Here is a 15,348-nt window from a genome sequence, read left to right as displayed (position 1 = left end):
TTCAAAATTGTTAGTTAGGTTGTAAAACCTGACTTGCATTAGTCTATACTTTATCATTATAAATACATTAGAAACTTCCACCATCTATATAACTAGCGTAATATATACCTTACAATGCATGCATTACCATTACAACTTATTTAACCATCGGTTCAATAAAAATGTGGTCATCCCTAATGTCCTAATGTCTGTACTGGTGGAGTTTGACTTGGATGGCATTCCATGTCTGTGTTTAATCCTCACATCAGGTTGTTACCTGAAATAAATGTTGGTATGTATGTACACATGTATAGATTTGAGCCACCCATACAGTTGCTGCATATGTTCTCTTTGTCTCAAGAGTTGATCATTATCTCTAGTTAGTGTTGAGTTTGGCATAATCTTCCCACATAAGCAAATTTTTTCCCACCTCAAGTGCCAGGACTTTGATTACATATTGTAAATGACCTTTGTGGGTGGGCGTGTAATTTTCTGAACAGAAAATCAATATCTTACTGTTTCCACTGACTTAGACTAGCAACTTTACATGCTAAAAGTACAAAAACATAAAACAGTCTAATTTATGACCCCATATCAAAAACGTTGGCCTAAAAGTTTTGTCAAAATTCACTCAAATTTGGAGTGTTCATAATTTCCTCCACCTTGACTCAAGCCCCAGTTGCAGCCAAAGAAAAACAGACCCAAAATACAGTATAATGCTACCCCCACCATGCTTTACTGTGGATATGTATAGTGTTCATCTGAGTAATGATGACCATCTTCACTGTTTCATGATATATGTAATGTTCATTTTTTGTACCACTCATGACTTATACCTTTTAACATTAACATATTTAACACACCTTTTTTCTGCAATGTTCCTTCAGGGATCAATTAAGTAAATCAATCAATCAAATTCACAAGTAGCTCTTTGATAGATTTTGCTGTAAGTTACAGCCTAGTAAATGTCAGGAAAAATCCACTGATGGTATATATATATATATAAAGTCACCTTAATTGATGGCAAGTGTCACTGACTACTATTTAACATGCATTTGAATGTGATTGGTTAATTCTCGACATAGCCACATCCCCTTATTACACTACTTCAGCTCAACAAGGTGTCTAAAAGCAGGTTCACTAAGAACTTAGCTTTCTATGTATATTTCTATGTATATTTTTATTTATTTCCCCCCACTTTATAAAAATAATTCTTTTTAAATTTAATCAGTACCCTAAACTGCAACCGTAAAAGTGTAACTTAAATAAAACAGATTGGAATGCCAACTTAATTCCAACTAATTTCTGATTGTTAGGTTTTTAATGTACATTCTTTCAGCACATCTGATACAGCTGACTTGACTTTCATCAGGTCACTTTTCCCTCACCATATTACTACACACAAATAGTAAAGCACCAATAAGATTTGGACAAAAAATTCTAAACAATGAAGTTTATTGTACAAAAAAAGAAAGTGACTCAATATTTTCAAATGAAAGAAAAATCCTGTACACAAAAAAGGACAGAGGCTTATGAGATTCATCTCCTTGGTCCACCTCTTCCACGTCCTCTTCCTCTACCACGTCCCCTTCCTCTTCCTCGGCCACGACCTGCCACTGCAAGTACAAAAAAAACAAAAAAACAGACAGCATTAACATGGGCTACAAGCTCTCCATTTAACACCTTGTACACTTTGTAATCCTATTATTAAAAACACAACAAACAAGCAAGGGCAAAGTGGTTTACTTCAATATACTATATTTTAGGACATGAAATCAAATCCAGCTTTTCTTTTAATTGAGCATTCTGAAAACTATTTGAGTATAAAATAGTAACTTTGAACAGTATATAAAATAATGCATTAAGCTGCAGCCTCTCAGTAGCCATTTAAACATTTTAAAAGCAAATACCAGAACATATAGAAGTCGAATAAATGTTTTAGATCAGCAAAGTACATGTTTTGCTAACTGACTTCAGCTTAGTACACAACAACATAACAAAAAATTTGTAAAAGTATTTTTTTGGTCACACTAAAATTCAGTCATTTTGTTCGAAAGCCACATTACTATTTACTGATGGAAAAGAAAATAGTACGTCAAGCATGCACAGGCATATAAGCCATGATTTACCATGATGTCAGTACCACTTTATTGTTTTGATGTTGCAGTTATAATGCTAGTTACACCACAGATATTGCTTTAACAATTTAACTAAGATTATTTAAAAGTTGTGCTAGCGTGGACCAGGCCTAGCTAACATGGACAACCACCAACAGCTGTGAAACTATAATTTGTGTTAAACATTCCAACAGCACTGATCTCTTTCTGTACTTACCAGCCTCTCTCTTCTTTGACTTGATTTTGGGCTCAATGTCTACCAGCAGAGTATCTAGGGGAAGACTGTCTGGCAGGATGAAGTAGCGAATGTTGTTGCCACGAATACTCAGGGACTCAAGCTGAGTAGGCTCTCTGTTTTTAAGGGTCATCTTCACAGCTTTAAGGTGGGTGTTCATACTTACATCCACACCTGACAAAATAAACAAAATGACAAGAGCAGACATGAATTCACTCTAGTTCCTGCCCTCAAAGTTGAGAGCAAAACAAATTGAAATTATAAACAAACTCAATTAGTGCACTGTGAATATTGTTTTAAAACTTACAGTGCTAGGGCAAGTTCATGTGTGCACGACCCATTGGTTAATTAAACAAAATCTACAATTCTATTAGCCTGCATGACCTTCGAATTAGCATGTAAATCTAATATATATGCAGCAAAATGTAAGAAATGTCTATAAAACATTATATCCTCTTCAAAGACAGATCTCCCTAGCCTGGTACTTTGTCCCACAACCTGTCCGATGAAGTTCACTCCACATGCCTTGACAGTCATAAATTTGCCAGTCGGTGAAGTGGCTTGTGAATGAATGACCATGTTTCATGCAGATGAAAAGTCTGACAAAACTTTTGTACCAGTACAAAACAGTATGTGACTGGATGTTAATAGCTTTTTACACAATGTAAACATCACCCCATTTGGGTTTTTTTTGTTTTAAGCTTGGATAAAAGGTTTGTAAAAGAACCAAAATTCTATCACAATACATGTGAATATTTACATAATCATCTGAAACATCTTACAAACGGGACAGAATTGCAATTCAAGCAAATGAAAATTAAATGCCTTGCCTAATAGAACAGTGGCAACTGGGCCAAAGTGGGATTTAAAATAGCAACAGTGGTAGTTCAGTTGTTACAGTACTGGACTAGTGATCAGAAGATGGTTCACCTTTTAATTGACAAATGTAAATGGTCACCTTTGTATTGCTGGACAAGTGCTTATACTGCTGAGCCACCACTGTTCCATTGGCATGGTGCACTTTGTATTTACACACTCTGTCCATGTTCAAATAAAAATCAAATGTTTTCTTTATGAAATCTTACTCTCTTTAGTCCCATTTAAAATAAGTTATATGAAGTTACACCCAGTATAGAGATAACAGCACTGTTTCCTGAAGGTCTAGCACAGCTCTAATAATCCACACTAAAGTGCAAACAGTTTAACCAAACTTTTTTTGGTTTTACAGCACAGATACTGAGAAGAAACTTACCTGTTATAGTGCCATGGACCTGGGTGCCATTTTTCAACTCAATGGTAACCGTTTCATGGCTCAGTTTCATCAAAAACCTAAACAGAAGAGACAGCAGGTCATTTACCTACAAGTAACAGAAGTAATGTTGATCCTGGAAACATTTGCACTAATTACTCTGCATTAGACTGTTTGTTCATGGATGTGTTGTACACAGAAAGCAACTGGTACCAAATATTACATACGAGTAGCTTTCTGCTAATTGTGATGCTGATCAACACAGACACGTATTTACAAATACAAATCAGTGTGCTGGTCAAGAAAATGTACGTAATGCTGCATACCATGTAACATGCACAACGTGTGTTTTATAATGCAACCATATGATGCCTATCTAGCAGCTACAGCAGTGGTACAACACTCAGTTCTCTTAATGCTTTATTTCTCACATAATAGATACATATACTAAACGTTCAGCTTTAATAAAGTAAGCATGTATGTATATAAATTACACAGATGGGTTATTAAGTGTATTTCGTTTGCCCCTTCATTCATTCATTCATTCCCGCCTAACACAAGCTAGCGGTTAGCCTGTTAGCAGCTAATTACAATCTAACTGCATCCGCCAAGTCGGTGCATATTTTCATAAACATAATCAGAGTAAATATTTAATACAGTCGTGTATAATTTGCTTACCTCACTAGTTTCATGATGGCAGTGAATTTGAAGGCAAATCCTCTACCGAAGTAAAGCAAAAAATTGTAGCGCTAACGACAATGGTTCGTATAACGCTAGCGAAACACAGAGAACTGCTTCCGGTTCAAAACGGATACACTATCGTATACACAACATGCACGGTCATGTGTGTGTAATTGACTTCCCGCAAACGCAAAACATTAAATTACCCTGTTTTGGGTGAAAGATTGACTATAATCTGTGACTACTGTGTATTAATTAAAAATGGCCAATATGACTGTTTACGTAAAAAAAAAAAACACACACAAAAACAGAGGTTTCTTGTAAACCTTATAATAATGAGCAGAAATTTGTCAGGATGGTCAGACCTCTGTCTGCAATAAATTGCAATTGTACTGTTTGCAATAAATTACAAAAAGTCTGCAATAAATTGGTTACTATTGGAACTGTAATTTGCTGTGGGCTGGGAAGCACATTAAAAGCCCCTATTCCAAAATCTGCTGATCACATCGAGAAAACCAGAGTTGGGGCACAACAGTCTGTGTTCCAATCATTCAGCTACAGAAAAAAAGAACAGTCGCAAAATGCCATGAAAGTACGTTTCTCACAAATAGATGTAAACTTTTAATCCAACTATAACTGTAAATAAAAGCCCTCTTATTAAAATCCTACTTGCTTCTACATGTGACCAACGTGAGCTAGTTAACTGTCCCAAAGTAATTACTATCTAAATCAGTGTTTTCTTTAATTCCCTCGGGTTAAACCTTTCAAAATATGCAGGTGGTGGATCGACCACTTTTTTTCACTTGTGCAAATTGTGGCGGAATCAAACCTTGACACTGATAATAACGACGGGTTGTGGAAAATACATTAAAACATTTTAATGAGAGGACTTTGATTTTATCAGGCAACCCTAACATAAAAGAACTACATCTGGCAACCCGCCTACAGGAAATTGTTCGCGGAAGTACTTTGCTTATTGTGAAATAATACAACCTGATCAGAAACCGATTCAAATGTAACATATTCGAAATTTTCTGTATGCTGCATTCATATAAATATTATATGGAGGAGTCGGGTACAAAAATGGAGTATGAAGAAACTTTATTGAGGTTTATGTGCGTTTTTTGAGCGCTGATGTGTGGGATATCAGTGTAAAGCTCTGGGACTTAAACTCTACGTGTCAGAATCTGATGGAGCAGCAGCAGCAGCAGTAGTAGTAATAGTACAGTAATGTCTGAGTAAACTGGTCTGATCGTTTAATCCCGCCTGTGTGTGGAAAGACAAGATCACCAATGATCAGTATTATTGCACGTCGTGTGTCTGTAGCTTTATAATAAAGTCAGGTAGTGAGTGGAAGAGCTGAAACTGTCAGCATGAAGACCTCTCTGACCACCATTATTGTGGGTGTATTCATAGTGTATGTGCTGCACACGTGCTGGGTCATGTTCGGTATAGTTTATACGAAGCCCTGTGATAATCCCAAAAGTGACAGCTGCATCATCCCTTACCTCTCAGAAAAGCCCAGACTGCAGGTGAGCCTCGTTCTAACCCTTTCATTATAGCGCCATTGTTCATATGTACACTGAAAGAAAACTTGAACACCTGGTCTGTTTCTTTTTTTTAATTTAATTTACAGTTAAGCATCTACACATCACTGCAGCCGAATGCTGAAGGAGGCCACAGTCTTATCCACAGAGAAGAGGACTTTGATGTGCATGCTAAATTTGAGAGGTAAACCTCTTCAATCTGATTGTTAGCATTGGTGTCCCCTAGGCCTAGGCGGTGTGACATTAAATATAATCTGGCATTAAAAATGTGTCTGCTAATAAGGTTTTGGGGCAGCACAGTGGCTCGGTGGGTAGCACTGTCGCCTCACAGCCAGAAGGTCCTGGGTTCAATCCCCAGACGGGGCGGTCCGGGTCCTTTCTGTGCAGAGTTTGCATGTTCTCCCCGTGTCTGTGTGCAGTGGCGTAACTAGGAGCTCATGGGCCCCAGTGCAAAAAAAAATGTTGGGCCCCCTCAACAAATTTCATTGCATATATGTATGTATATTTATATTCCATAAATATCAGTGTTTGCTATATATTTCCTGTTTGGCTATACATGCATAATACGTGCAGCCAATGGGGGGGACAGTAAGGTGGTTGGTTGAGTTCATGTCGTGGAGGGCCCCCCCTTGTAGTTACGCCACTGTCTGTGTGGGTTTCCTCCGGGAGCTCCGGTTTCCTCCCACAGTCCAAAAACATGCAGTCAGGTTAATTGGAGACACTGAATTGCCCTATAGGTGAATGGGTGTCTGCCCTGCGACGGACTGATGCCCCGTCCAGGGTGTTACTGTGTGCCTTACGCCCATTGAAAAGCTAAGTGAGTGAGTGAGTAATAAGGTTTTGGTCCTTCAGGTTATACTGATCAGTAAAGCTGTGCTGTATGCTGTCACAAGAGAGTTGCTAAAGTCACATCGTTGTACATCACTGCTTTTTTTAGCTTGTATATTACAAAATCAAAAAGGGAACAGATTGTTACAGGATGTACAGATGTACAGGAATATGATTCAGATTTTAAAAATCTGACTGAGCCAAAAAACACAACAGCAACAAATACTACCATGAAAACTACTATATTCGGATGACTTATTTTTCATTCATTTATTCATTCACCCATTTTTACAAACCACTTTTATGGCAAGGGTTGGTTTCTGACTGACATAAAGAACATGTTAAAATCTGCACTGACTAGATTGGGAATAAAAAGTAAAAATCTAGAGAAAAATTTAACACAATACAGCAAATAACAATATTTTAACAACAAAGAAAAATTGTCAAAGTATAGTTTTTTTCTGTCTCTCGTAATAAGCCCTGTCAAACATGTTAGTCTTTATTCTGGCTTTGAATGCTTTTATTAATATGAGGATTCCATAAAAATAGTTCTCCAAGAGCTATAATATTGGTTGCATAAGTGTCAAATACAGGGCAGAGGGGCTAGGTCTGCAGAATGCATGACTGTCTTGTATCTATAAATGTTATGTTTATACCAGTATTTGTATTATCCTGTGGATAGATGGGGGTGTGAATGAAATAGTTTTCACTTTCTCAAGGTTAATCAATGTGTCTTTGCCAAAAAAGACACGGAAGAATGGAACCCTGTATGCCATGGTGTTTGTACACCAGGCTGGAATGTCACCATGGCAGGATCCACGTCAAGTGCATTTAGTGACGCAGCTCACCACATACATGTTGCCCAAACCCGCTGAGGTCAGCCTTATTACAGGCCAGGAGCTACCTCGGGTGAGATACCTTTTTCCTTTTTCCCTCAAGTTTTGGTATTCGTTGAACAATAAATGATTCTCGTGTTTTTTCCTTTTTCTATTCTTTTTTTAAACTATAAATAAGTCCCCATTAATCAGTTATTGCTATAGTAATAATATCCTTGCAGACACTCTTCCACTTTTTTGGGAAGGCTTTCTACAAGATTGTGGAGTGTGTATAAAAACGTATGCCCATTTAGTCAAAAGACCATTTGTGAGATCAAGCAGTAAGGACTAAGGCCTGGTTTAAATGGATATTCCAGTTTATCCCAGTGGTTTTTAGTGGGATTAATGTCCGGGCTTTGTACAGGCCTTTGGATTTCCTGCATACCAAACTTGTCTAACCATGTCTTTATTACGGTTGCTTTGTTTATACAGACATAGAAAAGCGTTTTGCTCAAACTGCTGCCACAACAGTGAAAACATGTAATTAACTGTATAGAACTGACTTTATACACCTGTTGCCAATGGGTGAGGCACTTCACTCCTAGTAACGAGTTTGTCCTACATGCTTTTGGCTAAATAATATATAGAAATATAACATTAGCAACATTTTCTTCTGAAAAAATGACTATAATGATGTAGTATATATAAAATCACTAATACTATAAATAAAGAAAGAAAATCATATAAACCAGGAGTTTGGATTTTGGCTACATTGCCCACACATACAGTTTAATGTATAGATAAAAAGTTTGTGTGTTTCATTTACTGCAGAACATGTTTGTCTATTAGTATGTTTTGAATAAAACAGTCAAGAGTTCATTATATGAATAACAACTGCTGAATTGCCATTAATCCCAAAGGATATACACAGGATATTTTCCTTGTAGCTGTATTATATGGGGCATATGTTTAATATAACTTTGATTTGGTCATTAGTATCCTTGAAATCCTGTATTAATAAATGCTTTACATTATAATTTGTCCATTTGTTATAATTTGTCCATTAGCAGGAGTCAAAAAGTGCGGATGGTAAGGTTGAGGTGGATTGGCCCGTGTCCCATTGGCGCACCCGTCTCACGCTGAACATTGTGGCTGAAAACTTCCTGTTTGACAGAGCAGGGATACCTAGTGACGTACACCGTTATTTGAGAGTGTGAGTTTTCTCAAGTTAACATAACTCAAACATTGTATCAAACATTAAACTTATCATCACATTTATCTTAATGTATTTTCCCCTTGGCATGTTTTTGTTTTATAGATATCAGCGTGGAAAGACAATGAAGTACCTGCCTCTGCTGTTTATAGATGAGCTGAGTAACAGAGTGAAGGATTTACTGGTACGTAATATACTGATTACACACCACATAGTCTATGACACCAAGTTTCTGACATGAAATGTCTTTTGCAGGAAATCAACAGCAGCACAACCGAAATGCCTCTAACTATTTCATACGATACTATAGCCCTGGGTAAACTGCGCTTCTGGACCCACATGCAGGATGCGGTGTTTTCGCTTCAGCAGTTTGGTAAGCAAAACCATTTATCTGAATGTCCAGATGTTTTAATTACAGCTTTAGTTACAGCTTCAAGTCTCCACTGTCCTTAAAAATAATGGGGCTGCTTAGATTTGCACACATTTAAACTAATTTATGCCAGCATCATTTTTTTGGGGTAGGAGTCTATCAGCATGGCATATGTTGACTTGCTTTAGCTTGCACTCCAGACTGTCAGACTGTGGGGGCATCTTGTGTGCACACTGCACAGCCCTCTTCAGGTCACCTCACAGATTTTCAGTTGGATTCAGGAGGGATGCATTGTCTTGCTAAAAGGTGAAATTCCTTTTCATCTTCAGTTAGCAGACACCTGAAGGTTTCATATGTTTTTCTTTGTAAGAAAAGACTTGTCTTGCCATCCTACCCCACCGCCCAGACATATGAAGAACACAGTAGAGGAGTTGTACACAACCAGTACATGCCAGAAGTTTCTGCAGCTACTTTAATGTTGCTGTATGTCTCTTGGCAGCCTCCTGGACCAGTTTTCTTTTTGTCCTTTAATCATTTCAGTTCTTGTTAATGTCACTGTGGCATATTTTATTCACTTCTTCATCACTGCCTTCTCTGTGTTCCATGGTATATGTAATGCTTTTATTTGTACCATTCTCCTGACTGATCGCTTTCAACAGTAAGATCCCATTAATGCTTTCTAAGCTCTTTGCGGACGAGGGCTTTTGCTGTAAGATGCAACTAAGTACATACAATCCTACTAGAAGAGCTGAACAATATATAAGGTTAATCAGAGTCATTTTAATTGTTGACAGGTATTAACTACTATTTAACATAAGTTTGTATGTTATTTGTTAATTCTGAACACAGCTGCATCCCTAATTATAAGACCAAGTACACACTTATGTAGACACATTGTTTAAATTGTTTATTACTATTTTCCACTCCAAACAATTTGTTTGTTTTCCAAATTAATTTTACAGACTTTAGGTCACATTACAGGTGGAAATCTTGGTCTGATTTTTTTTTTACATCACACAAACTTTTATCATGGGTGTGTAGACTTTTTAAATCCACTGTATATATATATATATATAAATAAATGCCAAATTTTGTAATTCACTTTTAATAAGAACATCCATGTACAGCAACAATAACTTCACAAGGTTTGCAGATAAGAAATTTCTTCATGCCTTGAGCTTTTTTATATACAACTACTGCTCCTCTCAGCCTTTTTAAAAACCTGGGCAAATCATAGTAAAAGTTAATATGTTTCATTATCTAAAGGGCTGTAACTGACAATACAGACAGTAATTACATAAATGACTGTTTGGATAAATTACGCTAAGCTAAATACGGAAAATGTCAATGTAATTATATAAATAACTGGTGTTGTAGGATTTACCGAGAAGGATGCAGATGAAATCAAGGGTATATTTGTGGACACGAATCTCTACTTCTTAGGCCTGACCTTCTTTGTTGCTGCCTTTCATGTAAGTGAATTAAAACTATGTTTTATATTTTATTATATTTAATGTGGACAAAGAAAAGTGTTTAGTTATAGTTACTAATGAAAAATGACATTGAATATGTTTTACTTTTTAGCTCTTGTTTGATTTCCTGGCTTTTAAAAATGACATCAGCTTTTGGAAACAGAAGAAAAGCATGGTTGGAATGTCAAGCAAAGCAGGTGACATTTTTTAAAACACTGCATTATACTAAAGTGCTTTGCACGTTTGAAACTTTAAAACAATTAAATGACATTAATACCAATGTGTTTTTTGTAGTGCTGTGGAGATGTTTCAGTACCATAGTAATTTTCCTGTATCTGCTTGATGAACAGACCAGCCTACTCGTACTCATTCCTGCTGGAATTGGTTCTTTGATTGAGGTATGTCTAAATTTTCCAACACACCAGCACTAGGTGTTGATCTCAGTGAAAGTGTAGAAAACCACAGAACCACAGTTTACCACAGTGGTAAACATGGCTCTTCTAACTTTTTTGAGTTTGTTGTAGGCATCGAATTTGGTCAAATCTCAGATTCTGTTTTTTATTGCTTTATACAAAATGTCCCAACTTTTCTGGAAATGGGGTTTGTATAACAGATCATGAAAAACTGAAATTGACAAAATGTCTGAAAATCCAAACAAAAAACAAGATTGTCTAGAGCAAAAAAAACCTGTTTGGTTGCCAGGAGTTGGAATTGGCTTAACAACACATTAATAATAATAATAATAATAATAATTAATAATAATTAATAATAATAATTAATAAAGTGTTAGTACATGCACAAAACAAACCCCAAGACTGTTGTCTGCATCATGCAATCTGTGCATTTGCTGTAATACAATAAGCATTTTTTATTAAAATGTATGCCTTTTACAGATGTGGAAAGTAAAGAAAGCCTTCAAAATCTTTATTATATGGAAGAGTGTTACTCCAACGTTCATGGTGAGTGTTTTAGACTTCCCTTCTACTATGTAATAGGGCACAGTAATGTGAAATTTGTCTGCAGACCTGCATTACCTAGTTAAACTGCTAAGTGTCTTTTATTTTGTCAAAATGTGTCTTTTAGTTTGGAAAATCTGATGAATCTGAGAAAAGGACAGAGGAATATGACAGTTTGGTTAGACTTTTCTATATTTATACCAGTATTAAATTAAAATGTATTTTAAAGATTTTGTTGAAAATTACTTTTATGTCTAATTTTGTCCATCTGAATCTTGGTTGTTGTCTGCAGGCAATGAAATACCTGTCCTATCTGCTGTATCCGTTATGTGTGGGTGGTGCAATTTATGCTCTTGTATTTGTGAAGTACAAAAGGTACAGTGGTGTCTCTACCTGTACTGCTAATATTCTGAGCATGTTTGGTGGTTTCTTATGCATTTAATGCTGAATTGTCTGTTCTTCACAGCTGGTACTCTTGGGTAATAAATAGTTTAGTTAATGGTAAGTTTTATGGTGTTTTCAGACCTTTTATGTGTATATCATGCATTTAAAACATAACGTAATGCATTATAAATTTGATTCTATGTTTTATTTAAATAGGAGTGTATGCTTTTGGATTCCTCTTCATGCTACCTCAGCTCTTTGTGAACTACAAGGTTAGAATTACGTATGAAAATACAGGATATCCTTAGTTTTAGCAATACTAAGCAAAAATGTGTTTACATGCTTTCTAATAATCAAATATTTATTTCTTTATGGCTTAAAGATAATGAAAACCTATAGTAGAATAAATTAAAACAGATAAGGTCAATCAGTATTAAATCTCAGTTTAATCAAAAGTGGTAAATTATGTTTTTAATAACCAGATATAGTGATCATCATTAAGATTAATTTATAGAAATGTAAAGAAATTTTGCAATTTTAATAACTGATTTATTGAGTTTAAGGTGGATGTAGTACAAGTTTTTTAAAGTATTCTTTTGGAAAAATTATTAGGGCTCTTGTACTGAACTCAGTGCAGCACCATTTTATCAATTCCTTATTTAACTTTATTTATTCATGGCTTTCAAGCAGTGCGCCACTAATCAAATGTTTTTTTTGTTTGTTTTTTTTTTACTATAATTTAAACAGTTAAAATCTGTGGCTCATCTACCCTGGAAGGCCTTTATGTACAAGGTAAGTGACATTAATATTTTGCAAGCAAGGTCATGTTATTAACCATTCACTTACAAAATAATTGATTGATAAGAAAACACAATGACAGTTTTGTGGTAGTTTTAGAGAAATTCATTGTTTTATTTAAGGTGATACAACATATTAGTGACTTCACCTTTGGGCAAATTGGATTTGGATTTGTAATTTAAAAAGAGTACTGTAGATGCTCTGTAAAATGACCGCAGTAAATTGCACTAACTCACTATTCAGGCATCAAGGGTTCTATTGACCTGCAGTGTTGTCACTAGGCAAGCCGTACCCTAGTGGTTGAGGTACAGGACTAGTAATCAGAAGGTTGCTGTTTCAAGCCTCATCACTGCCAGGTTGCTGCTGTTGGGCCCTTGAGCAAGGCCCTTAACCCTCAGTGGCTCAGACTGTATACTGTAACTGTAATGTAAGTCGCTTTGAATAAAGGCATCTGCTAAATGCCGAAAATGTAAATGTAAATGTCTCAGGGAAGCAATGCATGCTACGCAATAGATTGGCATCCTGGCCAGGGTGTGTTATTGCATTGCGCCCAGTGATTCTGGGGAAACCGGATACACTGTGTCCCTGACCAGGAGAAAGCAATGGTAAAACATGAAAATGAAATGAAAATTGTATGGTTTGGATTTGCGGTTTATGTAATTTATCATCACACCTTGCATAGTAACATGGATACTGAAACTACAGTAAAATATTTCATTTTCCAAAGAATTAACATTTTTAATAACAGAACGTTTATAATAACCCAACTGTCTGCATGGGATTCCTTTGGTTACTCTGTTTTTTATCTGCCTCCCAATGAATGTGAATGATTATGATACTCTTGATGGACTGGCACCTAGTTTCCAGGGTAGTTTTACCATGACCATGATTAATAAATATTGATAACATTTATGCCTTTTCATTAAAAGATTATAACAGTAATGGAAGAAAACTCATAAATATTTTCACTGTTGGAATATATATAGAAATATTGATATAGTTGTTTTTAATCTTCAGGCATTCAACACATTTATCGATGACGTCTTTGCCTTTATAATCACCATGCCAACCTCTCATCGACTTGCCTGCTTCAGGGATGATGCTGTGTTTATTATTTACCTATATCAGAGATGGTGAGAAATATAAACATTTTAGATATACAAATTTAAAATAACATATTTTTAAAAAGTCACCTAAAATATTATGTTTTTTTTAAGGCTCTATCCTGTTGATAAGACCAGAGTGAACGAGTACGGTGTGTCATATGATGAGGAACCAAAAGGGAAAGCCCACAAAGAATGAGCTCACCAAAGCATCAGATCGGCACACTTTTAAAATCCACTGGAAAAGACCATTCAGTGTGGGCACAAACAGACATTAGAACTGGAGACTAAAATGTGTTTCATACACCTGCTTAATATTTGTGTCCGTCTAATGGTACGAGTTAAAACTGATCTTGTTTCCTCAGTTGGAAATGTAATATTTCATATGAGGTGAGATCATTACTGGTATATTCAGGTAACTTGTTAATGTGATTTGGAAGTAAATCCAAAGTTGTTTCTGTAAATCCAGTTTCATAATTTAAATCATTCCTGATTCCAAGCTCATTTCCTGCTGTACTTGCCTGTTATTCATATTCCTTCTTGTTTATCTAATCATAACAAAAAATACAAGCTTGCTCATTGGAGGAGTATGATAATATCTTTTTGAAATAGTATTTTAAAAAAGTCACATTGGTGCCAAATGTACTATAGTTGATGTGATTAAGCTGTATACACATACAGTATAGAAGGAAAAATGGTGAAACTGCTGACTAAGAATGAAAAGAATTGTGTATCATATTCCACTAAAGTGTTTAAATGGATTTAAATGGTTAATTTTTTGTAAATTGTGGATTTATAAAAAGGTTATTTTTATTTACTTAAAATGTCATGAATAACTGATGGGGTTGTCACAACAGGCAACCAGTTTTAGTAATTTAGCAGTAACAGTGATTTTGGTTTATTTCACACCAGACTAACAAAGACTATTCTGATACTCTGAACCTTATCAGAGTTACCAGAGACAAAAATGTATTGCATGTGTTACAATGCTTCTTCTGCTAAATAAACCAACCATAGAATTCTGGAATAGTGTGGTTGTCTTTGCAAATAACTTTATGTTCATATATTTACATGCACATTGTATTCATGAAAATAAACAAATGTCACCTTTTATCTTATTAGATAAGACATTTTATCTTATTATTTTTTTTACCTGAAATCTTGACAACATAGGGAACATAACTAAAACTTTAAAGTGAATAAAAAAGTAGGCTGTATTATGTAATATACTTTGGATTCAGAAAGTATTCAGACCCCCTGACTGGTTAGAATTTGCTGAATGTTAAAGATCTGTGTAAAGGCAACATACGGATAAAGCTTCTCTGGTTTGATGAGAGAAAAATGTTGGGCAGGACAGTAAGCTCTGTGGTGGAAAACAGGCACTGCTCATCCCATGGCTTATATCATCTTTACAACATGGTGATGCATGGATGCAGCCAAATACTGTAACATCTTTAAAGAAAACCGCCTCCCATGCATATGCAAACTCAGTCTGGGTTGACACTGTGGTGAGTGGCTTTGGGCCAATTCTCTGAATGTCATTGAGTGGCTCAGACAAACATCTGTGGCTAGATCTTCAGATCTTCATTCATCTTCAATTG

The 15,348-nt window shown here is 35.7% G+C and overlaps 2 protein-coding genes across 2 annotated transcripts; one reads left to right on the top strand and one right to left on the bottom strand.

The window, feature by feature from the left end:
* Positions 1-1,417: 1,417 nt before the first annotated feature.
* Positions 1,418-4,367, bottom strand: snrpd1 (small nuclear ribonucleoprotein D1 polypeptide). The gene is made up of 4 exons (XM_062990796.1): positions 4,259-4,367; positions 3,584-3,660; positions 2,314-2,505; positions 1,418-1,595 (listed from the first exon to the last, which is right to left on the bottom strand). The coding sequence occupies exons 1-4, from the start codon at positions 4,270-4,272 to the stop codon at positions 1,519-1,521; spliced, it is 360 nt and encodes a 119-aa protein (XP_062846866.1). The 5' UTR covers positions 4,273-4,367; the 3' UTR covers positions 1,418-1,518.
* A 1,087-nt stretch (positions 4,368-5,454) lies between these two features.
* On the top strand, positions 5,455-14,774 carry clptm1l (CLPTM1 like). Its single transcript, XM_062990795.1, has 17 exons — positions 5,455-5,793; positions 5,898-5,992; positions 7,356-7,545; positions 8,519-8,664; positions 8,770-8,848; positions 8,920-9,037; positions 10,412-10,506; positions 10,619-10,703; positions 10,801-10,904; positions 11,400-11,465; positions 11,590-11,640; positions 11,755-11,837; positions 11,929-11,963; positions 12,063-12,118; positions 12,594-12,638; positions 13,662-13,777; positions 13,862-14,774. The coding sequence occupies exons 1-17, from the start codon at positions 5,635-5,637 to the stop codon at positions 13,944-13,946; spliced, it is 1,608 nt and encodes a 535-aa protein (XP_062846865.1). The 5' UTR covers positions 5,455-5,634; the 3' UTR covers positions 13,947-14,774.
* Positions 14,775-15,348: the final 574 nt, after the last annotated feature.

This window comes from Trichomycterus rosablanca, chromosome 2 (assembly GCF_030014385.1).
Source record: "Trichomycterus rosablanca isolate fTriRos1 chromosome 2, fTriRos1.hap1, whole genome shotgun sequence".
NCBI lineage: Eukaryota > Metazoa > Chordata > Actinopteri > Siluriformes > Trichomycteridae > Trichomycterus > Trichomycterus rosablanca.
The sequence above is the reverse complement of the archived record's forward strand: the minus strand, read 5'-3'. Positions and strand labels throughout refer to the sequence as shown.